Here is a 24,793-nt window from a genome sequence, read left to right as displayed (position 1 = left end):
GTCCTGGGTTTAGACCTCTGCACCTGTCCTGGGCTTAGACCTATGCACTTGTCCTGGGCTTAGACCTCTGCACCTGTCCTGGGCTAAGACCTCTGCACCTGTCCTTGGCTTACACTTCAGCACCTGTCCTGGGCTTAGACCTCTGCACCTGTCCTGGGCTTTGACCTCAGCATCTGTCCTGGGCTTAGACCTTTTCACCTGTCCTGAACATAGACCTCTGCAACTGCCCTGGGCTTAGACCTCTGCACCTGTCCTGGGCTTAGACCTCTGCACCTGTCCTGGGCTTAGACCTCTGCACCTGTCCTGGGATTAGACCTCAGCATCTGTCCTAGGCTTAGACCTTTTCACCTGTCCTATGCTTTGACCTCAACATCTGTCCTGGGCTCAGACCTCTGCACCTGTCCTGGGCTCAGACCTCTGCACCTGTCCTGGGCTCAGACCTCTGCACCTGTCCTGGGCTCAGACCTCTGCACCTGTCCTGGGCTCAGACCTCTGCACCTGTCCTGGGCTCAGACCTCTGCACCTGTCCTGGGCTCAGACCTCTGCACCTGTCCTGGGCTCAGACCTCTGCACCTGTCCTGGGCTCAGACCTCTGCACCTGTCCTGGGCTCAGACCTCTGCACCTGTTCTGGGCTCAGACCTCTGCACCTGTCCTGGGCTTAGACCTCTGCACCTGTCCTGGGCTTAGACCTCATCGCACCTCCTGAACTGAGACACAGACATCTTATGTGCAGGTGAAGAAGAGGCAGCGGCTCCATCAAGGGATTGCAGGTAGGTGAGGCTAACTTTTGTTTTTTTCCCAGTATCCCCAGCAGGTAATGGCCTATTTACCTCTCTATCCCCGTTCCTACTTATGGCTGCTCCCAGCTTCCCATTCTGCTGTAGGAGGCAGAAGAGGGGAGCAGTAGCGGCTGTGAGCAGGAGCGAGCCCGTGAACTCCAACAACCCGGAGTATAATCAGAGACTATGGGGAGGTGAAGACACATAACAACCACTGTTACTCACCTCTCCTGTTACTCCCAGCAGGCTTTGGGCCTTTATTGTGATGTCCCAGATGTTACATGGGCCAGGATAACATCATTATGTGTCGTGACACTGGCCTGGCCCAAATAATGTCTGTGCCAACACTGAGGAAGGCTGAAAGCTGCAGGGAGTGCGCCAGAGCCCGGGAGAGGTGAGTAACAATATATTGTCTATATCACACGCTGTCCATATCACACGCTGTCTGTCTATACAGCGCCTTGTGAAAGTATTTGTCCCCTTTGAGCTTTTCACCCTTTGCCACATGACATTCCAGTCTTTTTGTCCTGGTTACGTCAGTCCGTCGTTACAGGGTCAGGACCCATCACCGCCATAGAAGACTGAACAGCATTCGGTGAATTTACTTTACACCAGTCCCAAAATTCTTTGACTCCGCCGCTGCCAATCCTGGGGCTCTTATATGTTAGCGGAATAATGGCCGCCCCATAATCATTTACAGAAAATATAATAGAAAAATATTACAAATCTATAAGAGACCATAAAACAGTCGGAGATTTCACAATCCAATTTTAATTAAAAAAAAAAAATCTCCAATAAATTCCTTTTGTATAAAGCTCATTGCCTTCTCCTAGTCGCAGGTCTTTTGGGATAGTCTACACTGGCTGCACAAGCCAACCCTAAAGACTGTGCGAGACTCAGACTGAGACGCCATCAGACACGGTACTAGAAACATTGAGTGAGACCGCTGCCCCAGAACTGGACCTCCCACCTGCGAAGAGTGAGACCGCTGCCCCAGGACTGGACCTCCCACCTGCGCAGAGTGAGACCGCTGCCCCAGGACCGGACCTCCCACCTGCGCAGAGTGAGACCGCTGCCCCAGGACTGGACCTCCCACCTGCACAGAGTGAGACCGCTGCCCCAGGACTGGACCTCCCACCTGCGAAGAGTGAGACCGCTGCCTCAGGACTGGACCTCCCACCTGCGAAGAGTGAGACCGCTGCCCCAGGACTGGACCTCCCACCTGCGAAGAGTGAGACCGCTGCCCCAGGACTGGACCTCCCACCTACGCAGTGAGATCGCTGCCCCAGGACCGGACCTCCCACCTGCGCAGAGTGAGACTGCTGCCCCAGGACTGGACCTCCCACCTGCGCAGAGTGAGACCGCTGCCCCAGGACCGGACCTCCCACCTGCGCAGAGTGAGACCGCTGCCCCAGGACTGGACCTCCCACCTGCGCAGAGTGAGACCGCTGCCCCAGGACCGGACCTCCCACCTGCGCAGAGTGAGACCGCTGCCCCAGGACCGGACTTCTCACCTGCACAGATTGAGACCGCTGCCCCAGGACTGGACCTCCCACATGCACAGAGTGAGACCACTGCCCCAGGACTGGACCTCCCGCCTGTCTCGCTCATTCTCAGATATGTCGGAGGTCTCCACTCACTATCGGATCTTTTTGTAAGCCGCTTCCAGATTTTGAGATCCATTGATTCTCATCGCTGTGAATGAATTGATGATTAAGAAGCAATGACTTCCGCGCAAAGCATTTCCCGCACTCCGAACATGAGAAGGGCTTCTCTCCTGTGTGAGTTCTCTGATGGTAGATTACGGTAGATTTCTGTGTAAAGTACTTGCCGCACTGCGGGCAGGAATACGGCTTCTCCCCGGTGTGCACTCTCTGGTGTCTGACCAGATCCGATTTCTGGGCAAAGCATTTGCCACACTCTGAGCAGGTGAAGGGCTTCTCACCAATGTGAATTTTCTGATGTCGACCAAGTTCTGATTTCAGCAAGAAACATTTGCCGCACTCGGAGCATGAGAATGGCTTCTCTCCAATGTGGACCCTTTCATGTCTCTCGAGGAGCGACTGTTGTATAAATCGCTTTCCGCACTGAGAACATGAGAAGGGCTTCTCTCCGGTGTGAAGTCTTTGATGATTGATAAGCGCTGATTTCTGGGTAAACTTTTTATTGCACTGAGGACATGAGAATGGCTTCTCTCCCCGGTGGATTCTCTGGTGTCTCACGAGGTCGGACTTCTGTCTAAAGCATTTCCCACATTCTGGACATGGAAATGGTTTCTCTCCTATGTGTATTCGTTGATGTCTAGAAAGTTCTGACTTCCACGCATAACACTTCCCGCACTCTGAACACGCAAAAGGTTTCTCATTGATGTGAATCCTCTGATGTCTCTCCAGAAGTGACGGCTGTAAGAAACGTTTCCCACACACAGAACATGAGAACGTCCTTTCGCCCGTGTGGAGTCTTCTGTGTCTGAAGAGGTTGGCTTTCTTTGTGAAGCATTTCCCACATTCGCAGCAGGAGTGCGGCTTCTCCGCTGTGTGCGACCGCTGGTGTCTGACAAAATCGGAATTCTGGGTAAAACATCTCCCGCACTCTGAACACGTAAGACTGAAGTCTCTTATTGTCTGGACAGAGAGGACTGGTAAGTTTGCAAAAGCTTCGTCATCATTAGCGGGGTCAGATGTTAGGTCTATAGTGTCGAGGGCAGGAGGCCGACCCCGTGTGCTGCGGTTGGGTCCAGTGGGGTCTATGAAATACAAGACATCCAAATGATCAAGGTCGGGATATAAATGGTCACATCCCCCGACATCTTTCCAGGCAACACAACCCAAGTCTATAATCTGCCTTATCATATCATGTTGGTTACTGGTGCGCCCCACTGATCTGCAAGGCCCCCAACCATCACCGGCCCCACAACGTCCTGACACTAAGGGGTCACGTCATCATGAATAGTGTAAGTTACCTTCACACTCACCGGCATGGTTAGCTGTCCGCGTGTCCTCTCCTTGCTGCCGGTCGCCCCTCACAGAAGTCTCCGCAGCTCCTCCGATAGTTTCCACTTTCATAATAATCAGGTCTTCATCCTTAATATGCCATGAAATAAAAACAGCACAAGGTGTAACGGAGTGGACCGACATGGACTCATCTCCTGGGAGGGACCTACAAAGTCTATGCAGGAAGGAGCTGACAACTGACAACCATATTAGCTCTTATGGGGCAAACTTGGCCGTCACCCATAAGGGTCTTCTCTCCCAAGTTCTTCCCCTCAGACTTTTCATTATTTACCGATGTGATCAGGAGCGGCCTGGACCTTCACTGGTTAAACCGTGACATACAATACTGTCGTAACACAATGGCGGTACCGATTCAGATTACTACGGCGACCCCAATTATACTTCATGGTTATCCAATGGATGGGACTTATTAGACTGTAGATAAGCAGAAATGGTCCAAGCTGACCAAGGTCCAAGGTGAGCCTGGAGAAAGGACTCGTCATCATCATCACCTCACAATGGAGGCCGAAGAGGAAACATGAAGGCTCTAATCACATCGCTGGTGTCTACAAACTGCTCAGATGGTTCTACATCGTCACCACATTCCTACCAGTTTCCGGCTTTACAACCTCGGAGATATTACAGAAGTCAAGACCTCAATTGTAAGTAATCTCTAGAAGGAAGATGGTGCAGAATGATGGAGAGATCACTAAAGATCCAATCACCTCGTTATGTAGGACATCACTGTCTTCTCCTGGACAGTCCGGGGTGTACAGAGGACGGGGACATCTCTCCGGGGGGCTTCTCTTATTGGATCCATCTGTAGGACACACACAGTGACTGAATACATTGTGTATATGTGATGGGGGGGGATCTAGGGGCCCCTCCATACTGCTCTCTACCATCTCTCCTCTTACCTGGTGATGTGGGGGTCAGATGATGGGGGGGGGGGATCTAGGGGCCCCTCCATACTGCTCTCTACCATCTCTCCTCTTACCTGGTGATGTGAGGGTCAGATGATGGGGGGGGATCTAGGGGCCCCTCCATACTGCTCTCTACCATCTCTCCTCTTACCTGGTGATGTGAGGGTCAGATGATGGGGGGGGGGGAATCTAGGGGCCCCTCCATACTGCTCTCTACCATCTCTCCTCTTACCTGGTGATGTGGGGGTCAGATGATGGGGGGGGGATCTAGGGGCCCCTCCATACTGCTCTCTACCATCTCTCCTCTTACCTGGTGATGTGGGGGTCAGATGATGGGGGGGGGATCTAGGGGCCCCTCCATACTGCTCTCTACCATCTCTCCTCTTACCTGGTGATGTGGGGGTCAGATGATGGGGGGGGATCTAGGGGCCCCTCCATACTGCTCTCTACCATCTCTCCTCTTACCTGGTGATGCGGGGGTCAGATGATGGGGGGGGGGGGGGATCTAGGGGCCCCTCCATACTGCTCTCTACCATCTCTCCTCTTACCTGGTGATGTGGGGGTCAGATGATGGGGGGGGGGGATCTAGGGGCCCCTCCATACTGCTCTCTACCATCTCTCCTCTTACCTGGTGATGTGAGGGTCAGATGATGGGGGGGGGGGGATCTAGGGGCCCCTCCATACTGCTCTCTACCATCTCTCCTCTTACCTGGTGATGTGAGGGTCAGATGATGGGGGGGGATCTAGGGGCCCCTCCATACTGCTCTCTACCATCTCTCCTCTTACCTGGTGATGTGGGGGTCAGATGATGGGGGGGGGGGGATCTAGGGGCCCCTCCATACTGCTCTCTACCATCTCTCCTCTTACCTGGTGATGTGAGGGTCAGATGATGGGGGGGGGGGATCTAGGGGCCCCTCCATACTGCTCTCTACCATCTCTCCTCTTACCTGGTGATGTGGGGGTCAGATGATGGGGGGGGGGATCTAGGGGCCCCTCCATACTGCTCTCTACCATCTCTCCTCTTACCTGGTGATGTGGGGTCAGATGATGGGGGGGGGGGGATCTAGGGGCCCCTCCATACTGCTCTCTACCATCTCTCCTCTTACCTGGTGATGTGAGGGTCAGATGATGGGGGGGGGATCTAGGGGCCCCTCCATACTCCTCTCTACCATCTCTCCTCTTACCTGGTGATGTGAGGGTCAGATGATGGGGGGGGGGGATCTAGGGGCCCCTCCATACTGCTCTCTACCATCACTCCTCTTACCTGGTGATGTGGGGGTCAGATGATGGGGGGGGGGGATCTAGGGGCCCCTCCATACTGCTCTCTACCATCTCTCCTCTTACCTGGTGATGTGGGGGTCAGATGATGGGGGGGGATCTAGGGGCCCCTCCATACTGCTCTCTACCATCTCTCCTCTTACCTGGTGATGTGGGGGTCAGATGATGGGGGGGGGATCTAGGGGCCCCTCCATACTCCTCTCTACCATCTCTCCTCTTACCTGGTGATGTGAGGGTCAGATGATGGGGGGGGGGATCTAGGGGCCCCTCCATACTGCTCTCTACCATCTCTCCTCTTACCTGGTGATGTGGGGGTCAGATGATGGGGGGGGATCTAGGGGCCCCTCCATACTGCTCTCTACCATCTCTCCTCTTACCTGGTGATGTGGGGGTCAGATGATGGGGGGGGATCTAGGGGCCCCTCCATACTCCTCTCTACCATCTCTCCTCTTACCTGGTGATGTGGGGGTCAGATGATGGGGGGGGGGGAATCTAGGGGCCCCTCCATACTCCTCTCTACCATCTCTCCTCTTACCTGGTGATGTGGGGGTCAGATGATGGGGGGGATCTAGGGGCCCCTCCATACTGCTCTCTACCATCTCTCCTCTTACCTGGTGATGTGAGGGTCAGATGATGGGGGCGGGGGGGATCTAGGGGCCCCTCCATACTGCTCTCTACCATCACTCCTCTTACCTGGTGATGTGGGGGTCAGATGATGGGGGGGGATCTAGGGGCCCCTCCATACTGCTCTCTACCATCTCTCCTCTTACTTGGTGATGTGGGGGTCAGATGATGGGGGCGGGGGGATCTAGGGGCCCCTCCATACTGCTCTCTACCATCTCTCCTCTTACCTGGTGATGTGGGGTCAGATGATGGGGGGGGGATCTAGGGGCCCCTCCATACTGCTCTCTACCATCACTCCTCTTACCTGGTGATGTGAGGGTCAGATGATGGGGGCGGGGGGGATCTAGGGGCCCCTCCATACTGCTCTCTACCATCTCTCCTCTTACCTGGTGATGTGAGGGTCAGATGATGGGGGGGGGGGGGATCTAGGGGCCCCTCCATACTCCTCTCTACCATCACTCCTCTTACCTGGTGATGTGGGGGTCAGATGATGGGGGGGGGGGATCTAGGGGCCCCTCCATACTGCTCTCTACCATCACTCCTCTTACCTGGTGATGTGAGGGTCAGATGATGGGGGGGGGATCTAGGGACCCCTCCATACTGCTCTCTACCATCTCTCCTCTTACATGGTGATGTGGGGGTCAGATGATGGGGGGGATCTAGGGGCCCCTCCATACTGCTCTCTACCATCTCTCCTCTTACCTGGTGATGTGGGGGTCAGATGATGGGGGGGGGGATCTAGGGGCCCCTCCATACTGCTCTCTACCATCACTCCTCTTACCTGGTGATGTGGGGGTCAGATGATGGGGGGGGATCTAGGGGCCCCTCCATACTCCTCTCTACCATCTCTCCTCTTACCTGGTGATGTGAGGGTCTGGGGGTCGTCCATCATCACCTCCTTGTACAGATCCTTGTGTCCTTCTAAATACTCCCACTCCTCCATGGAGAAATAGACGGTGACATCCTGACACCTTATAGGAACCTGACAACACAATGATACCGTCCTTATCATCCTCCAGACACATCATCCCTTGTGTTAGTGTCTAATGTCCCAGCATTCCCAGCAGCGCTCACCTCTCCGCTCAGCAGACAGATCATCTTGTTGGTCAGCTCCAGGATCTTCTGCTCGTTGTTGCTCTCAGGTATCAGTGAGTGAGGTGAAGGCTCCATGATGGGGCTCGGGCTCCTGCTCCATCCTCCTGACACATGGGGGGGGCGGCTGCTGGGGGTCACATACTTATCAGATGTCTTCTTCACTACTGTGTAGTCCTGAGTATGGAGAGACCCTGATAAATATCACTATAGACATTCCCACAATCCCTCACCTCTCCGCTCCGGTGTTATTACTAGAGAGAAGAGTCAGCTCATGGGACAGATTTCCCACAATCCCTCACCTCTCCGCTCAGCAGGTAGATGATCTCCAGGGCCAGCTTTAGGATCCTCTCGGTGACCTGGTTTCGGTCCATTCTCCGGGGGTCAGTGTAGGAGACGACCATTGTCCTGTGGAGGAAGAATCTCGTACATTACGGACACGAGCAGAGATGACGATTCCTCCATGGACGGATTGAGGTCTCTGCTGTGTACAATGGAGGCAGAACCTGGAGCGGACCCCTAAATACACAGAGGCCAGTAATACCAGAGCTCCCGCCTCAGTCCTGGGGGGCAGTAGTGACTACAGACAGGGGCACCCCCCGACCTCTCCTACATTCCCAGAGATTTGGGGAGTATGGGGTCGCGTCCTCTCCCCTGTATTACCTCACTAGGCTGACAGGACTCACCAGCATTAGGGGATTTGTAGGAAGACATCTGGAGAGCTTAGCAGATTCCACAACAGCTGTGAGCTACAAGAACATGGCGGCCACCATATAAGCATTACCTTACACAGGAAGCCGGAGGGGTTAGGGCAAAACTGTAGCTATACCACTGGACTACAAGAACATGGCGGCCACCACACAAGCACTACTGTACCCAGGAAGCCGTTTAGGGGTCAGCAGAAGTTTTGACAGGAACAGTAACAGCTGTGGACTCCAAGAAAATGGCTGCCACTGAAGACGCGCTCCTGCACCTAGAGAAGCCCCCCTCCCCCTTACTGACCCTGTGACACCCCGATATCATTTACCTGGAGACATGAAGAGAGAACAGCGGCAAGAACCACAACAAAATGGCCGCGCTGCGTGACGTAGCAGACAGTGTGTGACGGAGATGAGAAGGCGGGGATTACCTCCTAGTGCTCCTGCTGCCTCTATTACTGCAGCCGTAAAGCGCTGCCACGTCACGTGACCCAGCGCTGGGCGGAGTCTAGCTCTGGGCTGTCCTGGATTCGTTCATGTGTTACATCTGTGTTGCAGCGGTAGCAGAGCCGTGTGTGTGTAATGTACAGGTAGCAGAGCCGTGTGTGTGTGTAATGTACAGGTAGCAGAGCCGTGTGTGTGTAATGTACAGGTAGCAGAGCCGTGTGTGTGTAATGTACAGGTAGCAGAGCCGTGTGTGTGTAATGTACAGGTAGCAGAGCCGTGTGTGTGTAATGTACAGGTAGCAGAGCCGTGTGTGTGTAATGTACAGGTAGCAGAGCCGTGTGTGTGTAATGTACAGGTAGCAGAGCCGTGTGTGTGTAATGTACAGGTAGCAGAGCCGTGTGTGTGTAATGTACAGGTAGCAGAGCCGTGTGTGTGTAATGTACAGGTAGCAGAGCCGTGTGTGTGTAATGTACAGGTAGCAGAGCCGTGTGTGTGTAATGTACAGGTAGCAGAGCCGTGTGTGTGTAATGTACAGGTAGCAGAGCCGTGTGTGTGTAATGTACAGGTAGCAGAGCCGTGTGTGTGTAATGTACAGGTAGCAGAGCCGTGTGTGTGTAATGTACAGGTAGCAGAGCCGTGTGTGTGTAATGTACAGGTAGCAGAGCCGTGTGTGTGTAATGTACAGGTAGCAGAGCCGTGTGTGTGTAATGTACAGGTAGCAGAGCCGTGTGTGTGTAATGTACAGGTAGCAGAGCCGTGTGTGTGTAATGTACAGGTAGCAGAGCCGTGTGTGTGTAATGTACAGGTAGCAGAGCCGTGTGTGTGTAATGTACAGGTAGCAGAGCCGTGTGTGTGTAATGTACAGGTAGCAGAGCCGTGTGTGTGTAATGTACAGGTAGCAGAGCCGTGTGTGTGTAATGTACAGGTAGCAGAGCCGTGTGTGTGTAATGTACAGGTAGCAGAGCCGTGTGTGTGTAATGTACAGGTAGCAGAGCCGTGTGTGTGTAATGTACAGGTAGCAGAGCCGTGTGTGTGTAATGTACAGGTAGCAGAGCCGTGTGTGTGTAATGTACAGGTAGCAGAGCCGTGTGTGTGTAATGTACAGGTAGCAGAGCCGTGTGTGTGTAATGTACAGGTAGCAGAGACGTGTGTGTAATGTACAGGTAGCAGAGCTGTGTGTGTGTGTGTGTGTAATGTACAGGTAGCAGAGCCGTGTGTGTAATGTACAGGTAGCAGAGCCGTGTGTGTGTAATGTACAGGTAGCAGAGCCGTGTGTGTGTAATGTACAGGTAGCAGAGCCGTGTGTGTAATGTACAGGTAGCAGAGCCGTGTGTGTGTAATGTACAGGTAGCAGAGCCGTGTGTGTGTAATGTACAGGTAGCAGAGCCGTGTGTGTGTAATGTACAGGTAGCAGAGCCGTGTGTGTGTAATGTACAGGTAGCAGAGCCGTGTGTGTGTAATGTACAGGTAGCAGAGCTGTGTGTGTGTGTGTGTAATGTACAGGTAGCAGAGCCGTGTGTGTAATGTACAGGTAGCAGAGCCGTGTGTGTAATGTACAGGTAGCAGAGCTGTGTGTGTGTGTGTAATGTACAGGTAGCAGAGCCGTGTGTGTGTAATGTACAGGTAGCAGAGCCGTGTGTGTGTAATGTACAGGTAGCAGAGCTGTGTGTGTGTGTGTGTAATGTACAGGTAGCAGAGCCGTGTGTGTGTAATGTACAGGTAGCAGAGCCGTGTGTGTGTAATGTACAGGTAGCAGAGCTGTGTGTGTGTAATGTACAGGTAGCGGTCTGTGTGTGTGTAATGTACAGGTAGCAGAGCCGTGTGTGTGTAATGTACAGGTAGCGGTCTGTGTGTGTGTAATGTACAGGTAGCAGAGCCGTGTGTGTGTAATGTACAGGTAGCAGAGCCGTGTGTGTGTAATGTACAGGTAGCAGAGCCGTGTGTGTGTAATGTACAGGTAGCAGAGCCGTGTGTGTGTAATGTACAGGTAGCAGAGCCGTGTGTGTGTGTAATGTACAGGTAGCAGAGCCGTGTGTGTGTGTGTAATGTACAGGTAGCAGAGCCGTGTGTAATTTACAGGTAGCAGAGCCGTGTGTGTGTGTAATGTACAGGTAGCAGAGCCGTGTGTGTGTAATGTACAGGTAGCAGAGCCGTGTGTGTGTGTAATGTACAGGTAGCAGAGCCGTGTGTGTGTGTAATGTACAGGTAGCAGAGCCGTGTGTGTGTGTAATGTACAGGTAGCAGAGCCGTGTGTGTGTGTAATGTACAGGTAGCAGAGCCGTGTGTGTGTGTAATGTACAGGTAGCAGAGCCGTGTGTGTGTGTAATGTACAGGTAGCAGAGCCGTGTGTGTGTGTAATGTACAGGTAGCAGAGCCGTGTGTGTGTGTAATGTACAGGTAGCAGAGCCGTGTGTGTGTGTAATGTACAGGTAGCAGAGCCGTGTGTGTGTAATGTACAGGTAGCAGAGCCGTGTGTGTGTAATGTACAGGTAGCAGAGCCGTGTGTGTGTAATGTACAGGTAGCAGATCCGTGTGTGTGTGAAATGTACAGGTAGCAGATCTGTGTGTGTGTGCAATGTACAGGTAGCAGAGCCGTGTGTGTGTAATGTACAGGTAGCAGAGCCGTGTGTGTGTAATGTACAGGTAGCAGAGCCGTGTGTGTGTGTAATGTACAGGTAGCAGAGCCGTGTGTGTAATGTACAGGTAGCAGAGCCGTGTGTGTGTAATGTACAGGTAGCAGAGCCGTGTGTGTAATGTACAGGTAGCAGAGCCGTGTGTGTGTAATGTACAGGTAGCAGAGCCGTGTGTGTAATGTACAGGTAGCAGAGCCGTGTGTGTGTAATGTACAGGTAGCAGAGCCGTGTGTGTGTAATGTACAGGTAGCAGAGCCGTGTGTGTGTAATGTACAGGTAGCAGAGCCGTGTGTGTGTAATGTACAGGTAGCAGAGCCGTGTGTGTAATGTACAGGTAGCAGAGCTGTGTGTGTGTGTAATGTACAGGTAGCAGAGCCGTGTGTGTAATGTACAGGTAGCAGAGCCGTGTGTGTAATGTACAGGTAGCAGAGCCGTGTGTGTGTAATGTACAGGTAGCAGAGCCGTGTGTGTGTGTAATGTACAGGTAGCAGAGCCGTGTGTGTGTAATGTACAGGTAGCAGAGCCGTGTGTGTAATGTACAGGTAGCAGAGCCGTGTGTGTGTAATGTACAGGTAGCAGAGCCGTGTGTGTGTAATGTACAGGTAGCAGAGCCGTGTGTGTGTAATGTACAGGTAGCAGAGCCGTGTGTGTGTAATGTACAGGTAGCAGAGCCGTGTGTGTGTAATGTACAGGTAGCAGAGCCGTGTGTGTGTAATGTACAGGTAGCAGAGCCGTGTGTGTGTAATGTACAGGTAGCAGAGCCGTGTGTGTGTAATGTACAGGTAGCAGAGCCGTGTGTGTAATGTACAGGTAGCAGAGCCGTGTGTGTGTAATGTACAGGTAGCAGAGCCGTGTGTGTAATGTACAGGTAGCAGAGCCGTGTGTGTGTGTGTGTGTAATGTACAGGTAGCAGAGCCGTGTGTGTAATGTACAGGTAGCAGTGTTGTGTGTGTGTGTAATGTACAGGTAGCAGAGCCGTGTGTGTGTAATGTACAGGTAGCAGAGCCGTGTGTGTAATGTACAGGTAGCAGAGCCGTGTGTGTAATGTACAGGTAGCAGACCTGTGTGTGTAATGTACAGGTAGCAGTGTTGTGTGTGTGTGTAATGTACAGGTAGCAGAGCCGTGTGTGTGTAATGTACAGGTAGCAGAGCCGTGTGTGTGTAATGTACAGGTAGCAGAGCCGTGTGTGTGTAATGTACAGGTAGCAGAGCCGTGTGTGTGTAATGTACAGGTAGCAGAGCCGTGTGTGTGTAATGTACAGGTAGCAGAGCCGTGTGTGTGTAATGTACAGGTAGCAGAGCCGTGTGTGTGTAATGTACAGGTAGCAGAGCCGTGTGTGTGTAATGTACAGGTAGCAGAGCCGTGTGTGTGTAATGTACAGGTAGCAGAGCCGTGTGTGTGTAATGTACAGGTAGCAGAGCCGTGTGTGTGTAATGTACAGGTAGCAGAGCCGTGTGTGTGTAATGTACAGGTAGCAGAGCCGTGTGTGTGTAATGTACAGGTAGCAGAGCCGTGTGTGTGTAATGTACAGGTAGCAGAGCCGTGTGTGTGTAATGTACAGGTAGCAGAGCCGTGTGTGTGTAATGTACAGGTAGCAGAGCCGTGTGTGTGTAATGTACAGGTAGCAGAGCCGTGTGTGTGTAATGTACAGGTAGCAGAGCCGTGTGTGTGTAATGTACAGGTAGCAGAGCCGTGTGTGTGTAATGTACAGGTAGCAGAGCCGTGTGTGTGTAATGTACAGGTAGCAGAGCCGTGTGTGTGTAATGTACAGGTAGCAGAGCCGTGTGTGTAATGTACAGGTAGCAGAGCCGTGTGTGTAATGTACAGGTAGCAGAGCCGTGTGTGTGTAATGTACAGGTAGCAGAGCCGTGTGTGTGTAATGTACAGGTAGCAGAGCCGTGTGTGTGTGTAATGTACGGGTAGCAGAGCCGTGTGTGTGTGTGTAATGTACGGGTAGCAGAGCCGTGTGTGTGTGTGTAATGTACGGGTAGCAGAGCCGTGTGTGTGTGTGTAATGTACGGGTAGCAGAGCCGTGTGTGTGTGTGTAATGTACGGGTAGCAGAGCCGTGTGTGTGTGTGTAATGTACGGGTAGCAGAGCCGTGTGTGTGTAATGTACAGGTAGCAGAGCCGTGTGTGTGTAATGTACAGGTAGCAGAGCCGTGTGTGTGTAATGTACAGGTAGCAGAGCCGTGTGTGTGTAATGTACAGGTAGCAGAGCCGTGTGTGTGTAATGTACAGGTAGCAGAGCCGTGTGTGTGTAATGTACAGGTAGCAGAGCCGTGTGTGTGTAATGTACAGGTAGCAGAGCCATGTGTGTGTAATGTACAGGTAGCAGGGCCATGTGTGTGTAATGTACAGGTAGCAGACCTGTGTGTGTAATGTACAGGTAGCAGAGTCGAGTGTGTGTGTGTAATGTACAGGTAGCAGAGCCGTGTGTGTGTAATGTACAGGTAGCAGAGCCGTGTGTGTGTAATGTACAGGTAGCAGAGCCGTGTGTGTGTAATGTACAGGTAGCAGAGCCGTGTGTGTGTAATGTACAGGTAGCAGAGCCGTGTGTGTGTAATGTACAGGTAGCAGAGCCGTGTGTGTGTAATGTACAGGTAGCAGAGCCGTGTGTGTGTAATGTATAGGTAGCAGAGCCGTGTGTGTAATGTACAGGTAGCAGAGCTGTGTGTGTGTGTAATGTACAGGTAGCAGAGCCGTGTGTGTAATGTACAGGTAGCAGAGCCGTGTGTGTAATGTACAGGTAGCAGAGTCGAGTGTGTGTGTGTAATGTACAGGTAGCAGAGCCGTGTGTGTAATGTACAGGTAGCAGAGACGTGTGTGTAATGTACAGGTAGCAGAGCCGTGTGTGTGTAATATACAGGTAGCAGAGCCGTGTGTGTGTAATGTACAGGTAGCGGTCTGTGTGTGTGTAATGTACAGGTAGCAGAGCCGTGTGTGTGTAATGTACAGGTAGCGGTCTGTGTGTGTGTAATGTACAGGTAGCAGAGCTGTGTGTGTGTGTGTGTAATGTACAGGTAGCAGAGCCGTGTGTGTGTAATGTACAGGTAGCAGAGCCGTGTGTGTGTAATGTACAGGTAGCAGAGCCGTGTGTGTGTGTGTAATATACAGGTAGCAGAGCCGTGTGTGTGTAATGTACAGGTAGCAGAGCTGTGTGTGTGTGTGTAATGTACAGGTAGCAGAGCTGTGTGTGTGTAATGTACAGGTAGCAGAGCCGTGTGTGTGTAATGTACAGGTAGCAGAGCCATGTGTGTGTGTGTGTGTAATGTACAGGTAGCAGAGCCGTGTGTGTGTAATGTACAGGTAGCAGAGCCGTGTGTGTGTAATGTACAGGTAGCAGAGCCGTGTGTGTAATGTACAGGTAGCAGAGCTGTGTGTGTGTGTAATGTACAGGTAGCAGAGCTGTGTGTGTGTGTAATGTACAGGTAGCAGAGCCGTGTGTGTAATGTACAGGTAGCAGAGCCGTGTGTGTAATGTACAGGTAGCAGAGCCGTGTGTGTGTAATGTACAGGTAGCAGAGCCGTGTGTGTGTAATGTACAGGTAGCAGAGCCGTGTGTGTGTAATGTACAGGTAGCAGAGCCGTGTGTGTGTAATGTACAGGTAGCAGAGCCGTGTGTGTGTAATGTACAGGTAGCAGAGCCGTGTGTGTGTAATGTACAGGTAGCAGAGCCGTGTGTGTGTAATGTACAGGTAGCAGAGACGTGTGTGTAATGTACAGGTAGCAGAGCCGTGTGTGTGTAATATACAGGTAGCAGAGCCGTGTGTGTGTAATGTACAGGTAGCGGTCTGTGTGTGTGTAATGTACAGGTAGCAGAGCTGTGTGTGTGTAATGTACAGGTAGCAGAGCTGTGTGTGTGTGTAATGTACAGGTAGCAGAGCTGTGTGTGTGTAATGTACAGGTAGCAGAGCCGTGTGTGTAATGTACAGGTAGCAGAGCCGTGTGTGTAATGTACAGGTAGCAGAGCGGTGTGTGTGTAATGTACAGGTAGCAGAGCCATGTGTGTGTGTGTAATGTACAGGTAGCAGAGCCATGTGTGTGTGTGTAATGTACAGGTAGCAGAGCCGTGTGTGTGTAATGTACAGGTAGCAGAGCCGTGTGTGTAATGTACAGGTAGCAGAGCCGTGTGTGTGTAATGTACAGGTAGCAGAGCCGTGTGTGTGTGTGTAATGTACAGGTAGCAGAGCCGTGTGTGTGTAATGTACAGCTAGCAGAGCCGTGTGTGTGTAATGTACAGGTAGCAGAGCCGTGTGTGTGTAATGTACAGGTAGCAGAGCCGTGTGTGTGTAATGTACAGCTAGCAGAGCCGTGTGTGTGTAATGTACAGCTAGCAGAGCCGTGTGTGTGTAATGTACAGCTAGCAGAGCCGTGTGTGTGTAATGTACAGGTAGCAGAGCCGTGTGTGTGTAATGTACAGGTAGCAGAGCCGTGTGTGTGTAATGTACAGCTAGCAGAGCCGTGTGTGTGTAATGTACAGCTAGCAGAGCCGTGTGTGTGTAATGTACAGGTAGCAGAGCCGTGTGTGTGTAATGTACAGGTAGCAGAGCCGTGTGTGTAATGTACAGGTAGCAGAGCCGTGTGTGTGTAATGTACAGGTAGCAGAGCCGTGTGTGTGTAATGTACAGGTAGCAGAGCCGTGTGTGTGTAATGTACAGGTAGCAGAGCCGTGTGTGTGTGTGTAATGTACAGGTAGCAGAGCCGTGTGTGTGTAATGTACAGGTAGCAGAGCCGTGTGTGTGTAATGTACAGGTAGCAGAGCCGTGTGTGTGTAATGTACAGGTAGCAGAGCCGTGTGTGTGTAATGTACAGGTAGCAGAGCCGTGTGTGTGTGTAATGTACAGGTAGCAGAGCCGTGTGTGTGTAATGTACAGGTAGCAGAGCGGTGTGTGTGTAATGTACAGGTAGCAGAGCCGTGTGTGTGTAATGTACAGGTAGCAGAGCCGTGTGTGTGTAATGTACAGGTAGCAGAGCCGTGTGTGTGTAATGTACAGGTAGCAGAGCCGTGTGTGTGTAATGTACAGGTAGCAGAGCCGTGTGTGTGTAATGTACAGGTAGCAGAGCCGTGTGTGTGTAATGTACAGGTAGCAGAGCCGTGTGTGTGTAATGTACAGGTAGCAGAGCCGTGTGTGTGTAATGTACAGGTAGCAGAGCCGTGTGTGTGTAATGTACAGGTAGCAGAGCCGTGTGTGTGTAATGTACAGCTAGCAGAGCCGTGTGTGTGTAATGTACAGGTAGCAGAGCCGTGTGTGTAATGTACAGGTAGCAGAGCCGTGTGTGTGTAATGTACAGGTAGCAGAGCCGTGTGTGTGTAATGTACAGGTAGCAGAGCCGTGTGTGTAATGTACAGGTAGCAGAGCCGTGTGTGTAATGTACAGGTAGCAGAGCCGTGTGTGTGTAATGTACAGGTTGCAGAGCCGTGTGTGTAATGTACAGGTAGCAGAGCCGTGTGTGTAATGTACAGGTTGCAGAGCCGTGTGTTTAATGTACAGGTAGCAGAGCCGTGTGTGTGTAATGTACAGGTAGCAGAGCCGTGTGTGTGTGTGTGTAATGTAGCAGAGCCGTGTGTGTGTGTGTAATGTACAGGTAGCGGTCCGTGTGTGTGTAATGTACAGGTAGCAGAGCCGTGTCTGTAATGTACAGGTAGCAGAGCCGTGTGTGTGTAATGTACAGGTAGCAGAGCCGTGTGTGTGTAATGTACAGGTAGCAGAGCCGTGTGTGTGTAATGTACAGGTAGCAGAGCCGTGTGTGTGTGTGTAATGTACAGGTAGCAGAGCCGTGTGTGTAATGTACAGGTAGCAGAGCCGTGTGTGTGTAATGTACAGGTAGCAGAGCCGTGTGTGTGTAATGTACAGGTAGCAGAGCCGTGTGTGTGTAATGTACAGGTAGCAGAGCCATGTGTGTGTGTGTAATGTACAGGTAGCAGAGCCGTGTGTGTAATGTACAGGTAGCAGAGCCGTGTGTGTAATGTACAGGTAGCAGAGCCGTGTGTGTAATGTACAGGTAGCAGAGCCGTGTGTGTGTAATGTACAGGTAGCAGAGCCGTGTGTGTGTAATGTACAGGTAGCAGAGCCGTGTGTGTGTAATGTACAGGTAGCAGAGCCATGTGTGTGTGTGTAATGTACAGGTAGCAGAGCCGTGTGTGTGTAATGTACAGGTAGCAGAGCCGTGTGTGTGTAATGTACAGGTAGCAGAGCCGTGTGTGTAATGTACAGGTAGCAGAGCTGTGTGTGTGTGTGTGTGTAATGTACAGGTAGCAGAGCCGTGTGTGTGTAATGTACAGGTAGCAGAGCCGTGTGTGTAATGTACAGGTAGCAGAGCCGTGTGTGTAATGTACAGGTAGCAGAGCCGTGTGTGTGTAATGTACAGGTAGCAGAGCCGTGTGTGTGTAATGTACAGGTAGCAGAGCCGTGTGTGTGTGTGTAATGTACAGGTAGCAGAGCCATGTGTGTGTGTGTAATGTACAGGTAGCAGAGCCGTGTGTGTGTAATGTACAGGTAGCAGAGCCGTGTGTGTGTAATGTACAGGTAGCAGAGCCGTGTGTGTAATGTACAGGTAGCAGAGCTGTGTGTGTGTGTGTGTAATGTACAGGTAGCAGAGCCGTGTGTGTGTAATGTACAGGTAGCAGAGCCGTGTGTGTAATGTACAGGTAGCAGAGCGGTGTGTGTGTAATGTACAGGTAGCAGAGCCGTGTGTGTGTAATGTACAGGTAGCAGAGCTGTGTGTGTAATATACAGGTAGCAGAGCCGTGTGTGTGTAATGTACAGGTAGCAGAGCCGTGTGTGTGTAATGTACAGGTAGCAGAGCCGTGTGTGTGTAATGTACAGGTAGCAGAGCCATGTGTGTGTGTGTAATGTACAGGTAGCAGAGCCGTGTGTGTGTAATGTACAGGTAGCAGAGCTGTGTGTGTGTAATGTACAGGTAGCAGAGCCGTGTGTGTAATGTACAGGTAGCAGAGCCGTGTGTGTAATGTACAGGTAGCAGAGCCGTGTGTGTAATGTACAGGTAGCAGAGCCGTGTGTGTGTAATGTACAGGTAGCAGAGCCGTGTGTGTGTGTAATGTACAGGTAGCAGAGCCGTGTGTGTGTGTGTAATGTACGGGTAGCAGAGCCGTGTGTGTGTGTAATGTACGGGTAGCAGAGCCGTGTGTGTGTGTGTAAAGTACGGGTAGCAGAGCCGTGTGTGTGTGTGTAATGTACAGGCAGCAGAGCCGTGTGTGTAATGTACAGGTAGCAGTGTTGTGTGTGTGTGTGTGTAATGTACAGGTAGCAGAGCCGTGTGTGTAATGTACAGGTAGCAGAGCCGTGTGTGTGTAATGTACAGGCAGCAGAGCCGTGTGTGTGTAATGTACAGGTAGCAGAGCCGTGTGTGTGTAATGTACAGGTAGCAGAGCCGTGTGTGTGTAATGTACAGGTAGCAGAGCCGTGTGTGTGTAATGTACAGGTAGCAGAGCCGTGTGTGTGTAATGTACAGGTAGCAGAGCTGTGTGTGTGTGTAATGTACAGGTAGCAGAGCCATGTGTGTAATGTACAGGTAGCAGAGCCGTGTGTGTAATGTACAGGTAGCAGAGTCGAGTGTGTGTGTGTAATGTACAGGTAGCAGAGCCGTGTGTGTAATGTACAGGTAGCAGAGACGTGTGTGTAATGTAGAGGTAGCAGAGCCGTGTGTGTGTAATATACAGGTAGCAGAGCCGTGTGTGTGTAATGTACAGGTAGCAGAGCCGTGTGTGTGTGTAATGTACAGGTAGCAGAGCCGTGTGTGTAATGTACAGGTAGCAGAGCCGTGTGTGTGTAATGTACAGGTAGCAGAGCCGTGTGTGTGTAATGTACAGGTAGCAGAGCCGTGTGTGTGTAATGTACAGGTAGCAGAGCCGTGTGTGTGTGTAATGTACAGGTAGCAGAGCCGTGTGTGTGTAATGTACAGGTAGCAGAGCCGTGTGTGTGTAATGTACAGGTAGCAGAGCCGTGTGTGTGTAATGTACAGGTAGCAGAGCCGTGTGTGTGTAATGTACAGGTAGCAGAGCCGTGTGTGTGTAATGTACAGGTAGCAGAGCCGTGTGTGTGTAATGTACAGGTAGCAGAGCCGTGTGTGTGTTAATGTACAGGTAGCAGAGCCGTGTGTGTAATGTACAGGTAGCAGAGCTGTGTGTGTGTGTAATGTACAGGTAGCAGAGCCGTGTGTGTAATGTACAGGTAGCAGAGCCGTGTGTGTGTAATGTACAGGTAGCAGAGCCGTGTGTGTGTAATGTACAGGTAGCAGAGTCGAGTGTGTGTGTGTAATGTACAGGTAGCAGAGCCGTGTGTGTAATGTACAGGTAGCAGAGACGTGTGTGTAATGTACAGGTAGCAGAGCCGTGTGTGTGTAATATACAGGTAGCAGAGCCGTGTGTGTGTAATGTACAGGTAGCGGTCTGTGTGTGTGTAATGTACAGGTAGCAGAGCTGTGTGTGTGTGTGTGTGTAATGTACAGGTAGCAGAGCTGTGTGTGTGTAATGTACAGGTAGCAGAGCCGTGTGTGTGTAATGTACAGGTAGCAGAGCCATGTGTGTAATGTACAGGTAGCAGAGCCGTGTGTGTGTAATGTACAGGTAGCAGAGCCGTGTGTGTGTAATGTACAGGTAGCAGAGCCGTGTGTGTGTGTGTAATATACAGGTAGCAGAGCCGTGTGTGTGTAATGTACAGGTAGCGGTCTGTGTGTGTGTAATGTACAGGTAGCAGAGCCGTGTGTGTGTAATGTACAGGTAGCAGAGCTGTGTGTGTGTGTGTGTAATGTACAGGTAGCAGAGCTGTGTGTGTGTAATGTACAGGTAGCAGAGCCGTGTGTGTGTAATGTACAGGTAGCAGAGCCGTGTGTGTGTAATGTACAGGTAGCAGAGCCGTGTGTGTGTAATGTACAGGTAGCAGAGCCGTGTGTGTGTAATGTACAGGTAGCAGAGCCGTGTGTGTAATGTACAGGTAGCAGAGCTGTGTGTGTGTGTAATGTACAGGTAGCAGAGCTGTGTGTGTGTGTAATGTACAGGTAGCAGAGTCGAGTGTGTAATGTACAGGTAGCAGAGCCGTGTGTGTGTAATGTACAGGTAGCAGAGCCGTGTGTGTGTAATGTACAGGTAGCAGAGCCGTGTGTGTGTAATGTACAGGTAGCAGAGCCGTGTGTGTGTAATGTACAGGTAGCAGAGCCGTGTGTGTGTAATGTACAGGTAGCAGAGCCGTGTGTGTGTAATGTACAGGTAGCAGAGCCGTGTGTGTGTAATGTACAGGTAGCAGAGCCGTGTGTGTGTAATGTACAGGTAGCAGAGCCGTGTGTGTGTAATGTACAGGTAGCAGAGCCGTGTGTGTGTAATGTACAGGTAGCGGTCTGTGTGTGTGTAATGTACAGGTAGCAGAGCTGTGTGTGTGTGTGTGTGTAATGTACAGGTAGCAGAGCCGTGTGTGTGTGTGTAATGTACAGCTAGCAGAGCCGTGTGTGTGTAATGTACAGGTAGCAGAGCCATGTGTGTGTGTGTAATGTACAGCTAGCAGAGCCGTGTGTGTGTAATGTACAGGTAGCAGAGCCGTGTGTGTGTAATGTACAGGTAGCAGAGCTGTGTGTGTGTAATGTACAGGTAGCAGAGCCATGTGTGTGTGTGTAATGTACAGCTAGCAGAGCCGTGTGTGTGTAATGTACAGGTAGCAGAGCCGTGTGTGTGTAATGTACAGGTAGCAGAGCCGTGTGTGTAATGTACAGGTAGCAGAGCCGTGTGTGTGTAATGTACAGGTAGCAGAGCCGTGTGTGTGTGTGTAATGTACAGGTAGCAGAGCCGTGTGTGTGTGTGTAATGTACAGGTAGCAGAGCCGTGTGTGTGTAATGTACAGGTAGCAGAGCCGTGTGTGTGTAATGTACAGGTAGCAGAGCCGTGTGTGTGTGTGTAATGTACAGGTAGCAGAGCCGTGTGTGTGTAATGTACAGGTAGCAGAGCGGTGTGTGTGTAATGTACAGGTAGCAGAGCCGTGTGTGTGTAATGTACAGGTAGCAGAGCCGTGTGTGTGTAATGTACAGGTAGCAGAGCCGTGTCTGTAATGTACAGGTAGCAGAGCCGTGTGTGTGTAATGTACAGGTAGCAGAGCCGTGTGTGTGTAATGTACAGGTAGCAGAGCCGTGTGTGTGTAATGTACAGGTAGCAGAGCCGTGTGTGTGTGTGTGTAATGTACAGGTAGCAGAGCCGTGTGTGTGTGTGTAATGTACAGGTAGCAGAGCCGTGTGTGTGTGTAATGTACAGGTAGCAGAGCCGTGTGTGTGTAATGTACAGGTAGCAGAGCCGTGTGTGTGTGTAATGTACAGGTAGCAGAGCCGTGTGTGTGTAATGTACAGGTAGCAGAGCCGTGTGTGTGTAATGTACAGGTAGCAGAGCCGTGTGTGTGTAATGTACAGGTAGCAGAGCCGTGTGTGTGTAATGTACAGGTAGCAGAGCCGTGTGTGTAATGTACAGGTAGCAGAGCCGTGTGTGTAATGTACAGGTAGCAGAGCCGTGTGTGTAATGTACAGGTAGCAGAGCCGTGTGTGTGTAATGTACAGGTAGCAGAGCCGTGTGTGTGTAATGTACAGGTAGCAGAGCCGTGTGTGTGTAATGTACAGGTAGCAGAGCCGTGTGTGTGTGTAATGTACAGGTAGCAGAGCCGTGTGTGTGTAATGTACAGGTAGCAGAGCCGTGTGTGTGTAATGTACAGGTAGCAGAGCCGTGTGTGTGTAATGTACAGGTAGCAGAGCCGTGTGTGTAATGTACAGGTAGCAGAGCGGTGTGTGTGTAATGTACAGGTAGCAGAGCCGTGTGTGTGTAATGTACAGGTAGCAGAGCTGTGTGTGTAATGTACAGGTAGCAGAGCCGTGTGTGTGTAATGTACAGGTAGCAGAGCCGTGTGTGTAATGTACAGGTAGCAGAGCCGTGTGTGTGTAATGTACAGGTAGCAGAGCCGTGTGTGTAATGTACAGGTAGCAGAGCCGTGTGTGTGTAATGTACAGGTAGCAGAGCCGTGTGTGTAATGTACAGGTAGCAGAGCCGTGTGTGTAATGTACAGGTAGCAGAGCCGTGTGTGTGTGTAATGTACAGGTAGCAGAGCCGTGTGTGTGTGTAATGTACAGGTAGCAGAGCCGTGTGTGTGTGTAATGTACAGGTAGCAGAGCCGTGTGTGTGTGTAATGTACAGGTAGCAGAGCCGTGTGTGTGTAATGTACAGGTAGCAGAGCCGTGTGTGTAATGTACAGGTAGCAGAGGTGTGGGTGTGTGTAATGTACAGGTAGCGGTCCGTGTGTGTGTAATGTACAGGTAGCAGAGCCGTGTGTGTAATGTACAGGTAGCAGAGCCGTGTGTGTAATGTACAGGTAGCAGTGTTGTGTGTGTGTGTAATGTACAGGTAGCAGAGCCGTGTGTGTGTAATGTACAGGTAGCAGAGCCGTGTGTGTGTAATGTACAGGTAGCAGAGCCGTGTGTGTAATGTACAGGTAGCAGAGCCGTGTGTGTGTAATGTACAGGTAGCAGAGCCGTGTGTGTAATGTACAGGTAGCAGTGTTGTGTGTGTGTGTAATGTACAGGTAGCAGAGCCGTGTGTGTGTAATGTACAGGTAGCAGAGCCGTGTGTGTGTAATGTACAGGTAGCAGAGCCGTGTGTGTGTAATGTACAGGTAGCAGAGCCGTGTGTGTGTAATGTACAGGTAGCAGAGCCGTGTGTGTGTAATGTACAGGTAGCAGAGCCGTGTGTGTGTAATGTACAGGTAGCAGAGCCGTGTGTGTGTAATGTACAGGTAGCAGAGCCGTGTGTGTGTAATGTACAGGTAGCAGAGCCGTGTGTGTGTAATGTACAGGTAGCAGAGCCGTGTGTGTAATGTACAGGTAGCAAAGCCGTGTGTGTGTGTAATGTACAGGTAGCAGAGCCGTGTGTGTGTGTAATGTACAGGTAGCAGAGCTGTGTGTGTAATGTACAGGTAGCAGAGCCGTGTGTGTGTAATGTACAGGTAGCAGAGCCGTGTGTGTGTAATGTACAGGTAGCAGAGCCGTGTGTGTGTGTGTGTAATGTACAGGTAGCAGAGCCGTTGTGTAATTTACAGGTAGCAGAGCCGTGTGTGTGTAATGTACAGGTAGCAGAGCCGTGTGTGTGTAATGTACAGGTAGCAGAGCCGTGTGTGTGTAATGTACAGGTAGCAGAGCCGTGTGTGTAATGTACAGGTAGCAAAGCCGTGTGTGTGTGTAATGTACAGGTAGCAGAGCCGTGTGTGTGTAATGTACAGGTAGCAGAGCCGTGTGTGTGTAATGTACAGGTAGCAGAGCGTGTGTGTGTAATGTACAGGTAGCAGAGCCGTGTGTGTGTAATGTACAGGTAGCAGAGCCGTGTGTGTGTGTGTGTAATGTACAGGTAGCAGAGCCGTGTGTAATTTACAGGTAGCAGAGCCGTGTGTGTGTAATGTACAGGTAGCAGAGCCGTGTGTGTGTAATGTACAGGTAGCAGAGCCGTGTGTGTGTAATGTACAGGTAGCAGAGCCGTGTGTGTGTGTAATGTACAGGTAGCAGAGCCGTGTGTGTAATGTACAGGTAGCAGAGCCGTGTGTGTAATGTACAGGTAGCAGAGCCGTGTGTGTGTAATGTACAGGTAGCAGAGCCGTGTGTGTGTGTAATGTACAGGTAGCAGAGCCTTGTGTGTAATGTACAGGTAGCAGAGCCGTGTGTGTGTAATGTACAGGTAGCAGAGCCGTGTGTTGTGTAATGTACAGGTAGCAGAGCCGTGTGTGTGTAATGTACAGGTAGCAGAGCCGTGTGTGTGTAATGTACAGGTAGCAGAGCCGTGTGTGTGTAATGTACAGGTAGCAGAGCCGTGTGTGAGTGTGTGTGTAATGTACAGGTAGCAGAGCCGTGTGTAATGTACAGGTAGCAGAGCTGTGTGTGTGTGTAATGTACAGGTAGCAGAGCTGTGTGTGTGTGTAATGTACAGGTAGCAGAGCCGTGTGTGTAATGTACAGGTAGCAGAGCCGTGTGTGTAATGTACAGGTAGCAGAGTCGAGTGTGTGTGTGTAATGTACAGGTAGCAGAGCCGTGTGTGTAATGTACAGGTAGCAGAGCCGTGTGTGTGTAATGTACAGGTAGCGGTCTGTGTGTGTGTAATGTACAGGTAGCAGAGCTGTGTGTGTGTGTGTGTAATGTACAGGTAGCAGAGCCGTGTGTGTGTAATGTACAGGTAGCAGAGCCGTTTGTGTAATGTACAGGTTAGCAGAGCCGTGTGTGTGTAATGTACAGGTAGCAGAGCCGTGTGTGTAATGTACAGGTAGCAGAGGTGTGTGTGTGTGTAATGTACAGGTAGCGG

General features: G+C 51.3%; 1 protein-coding gene across 3 annotated transcripts; it reads right to left on the bottom strand.

Annotated features, from left to right (window-relative positions):
• Positions 1-1,543: 1,543 nt before the first annotated feature.
• LOC142189541 (uncharacterized) lies at positions 1,544-8,751 on the bottom strand. 3 transcript variants are annotated; one of them, XM_075262154.1, is made up of 7 exons: positions 8,718-8,751; positions 7,993-8,098; positions 7,673-7,867; positions 7,457-7,580; positions 4,499-4,593; positions 3,743-3,863; positions 1,544-3,526 (listed from the first exon to the last, which is right to left on the bottom strand). In XM_075262154.1, the coding sequence occupies exons 2-7, from the start codon at positions 8,092-8,094 to the stop codon at positions 2,394-2,396; spliced, it is 1,770 nt and encodes a 589-aa protein (XP_075118255.1). In that variant the 5' UTR covers positions 8,095-8,098; positions 8,718-8,751; the 3' UTR covers positions 1,544-2,393. The 3 variants fall into 3 exon arrangements, with proteins under 3 accessions (XP_075118255.1, XP_075118254.1, XP_075118256.1); XM_075262153.1 differs by lacking the exon at positions 8,718-8,751 and adding an exon at positions 8,377-8,435; XM_075262155.1 differs by lacking the exon at positions 8,718-8,751 and having other exon boundaries at positions 3,755-3,863; positions 7,993-8,161.
• Between the last annotated feature and the right edge of the window lie 16,042 nt (positions 8,752-24,793).

The sequence above is a fragment of the Leptodactylus fuscus genome, unplaced genomic scaffold (assembly GCF_031893055.1).
Source record: "Leptodactylus fuscus isolate aLepFus1 unplaced genomic scaffold, aLepFus1.hap2 HAP2_SCAFFOLD_992, whole genome shotgun sequence".
Taxonomy (NCBI): Eukaryota; Metazoa; Chordata; class Amphibia; order Anura; family Leptodactylidae; genus Leptodactylus; species Leptodactylus fuscus.
This window is presented reverse-complemented; position numbering and strand designations above follow the sequence as displayed.

Excerpts from the sequence above, each read along its gene's own strand:
- LOC142189541 (XM_075262154.1), bottom strand. The coding sequence starts at position 8,094 with ATGGTCGTCTCCTACACTGACCCCCGGAGAATGGACCGAAACCAGGTC. Across the intron at positions 7,868-7,992 it reads TCTACCTGCTGAGCGGAGAG|GACTACACAGTAGTGAAGAA; the intron begins GTGAGGGATTGT and ends CTCCATACTCAG. Across the intron at positions 7,581-7,672 it reads TCTGTCTGCTGAGCGGAGAG|GTTCCTATAAGGTGTCAGGA; the intron begins GTGAGCGCTGCT and ends TTGTGTTGTCAG.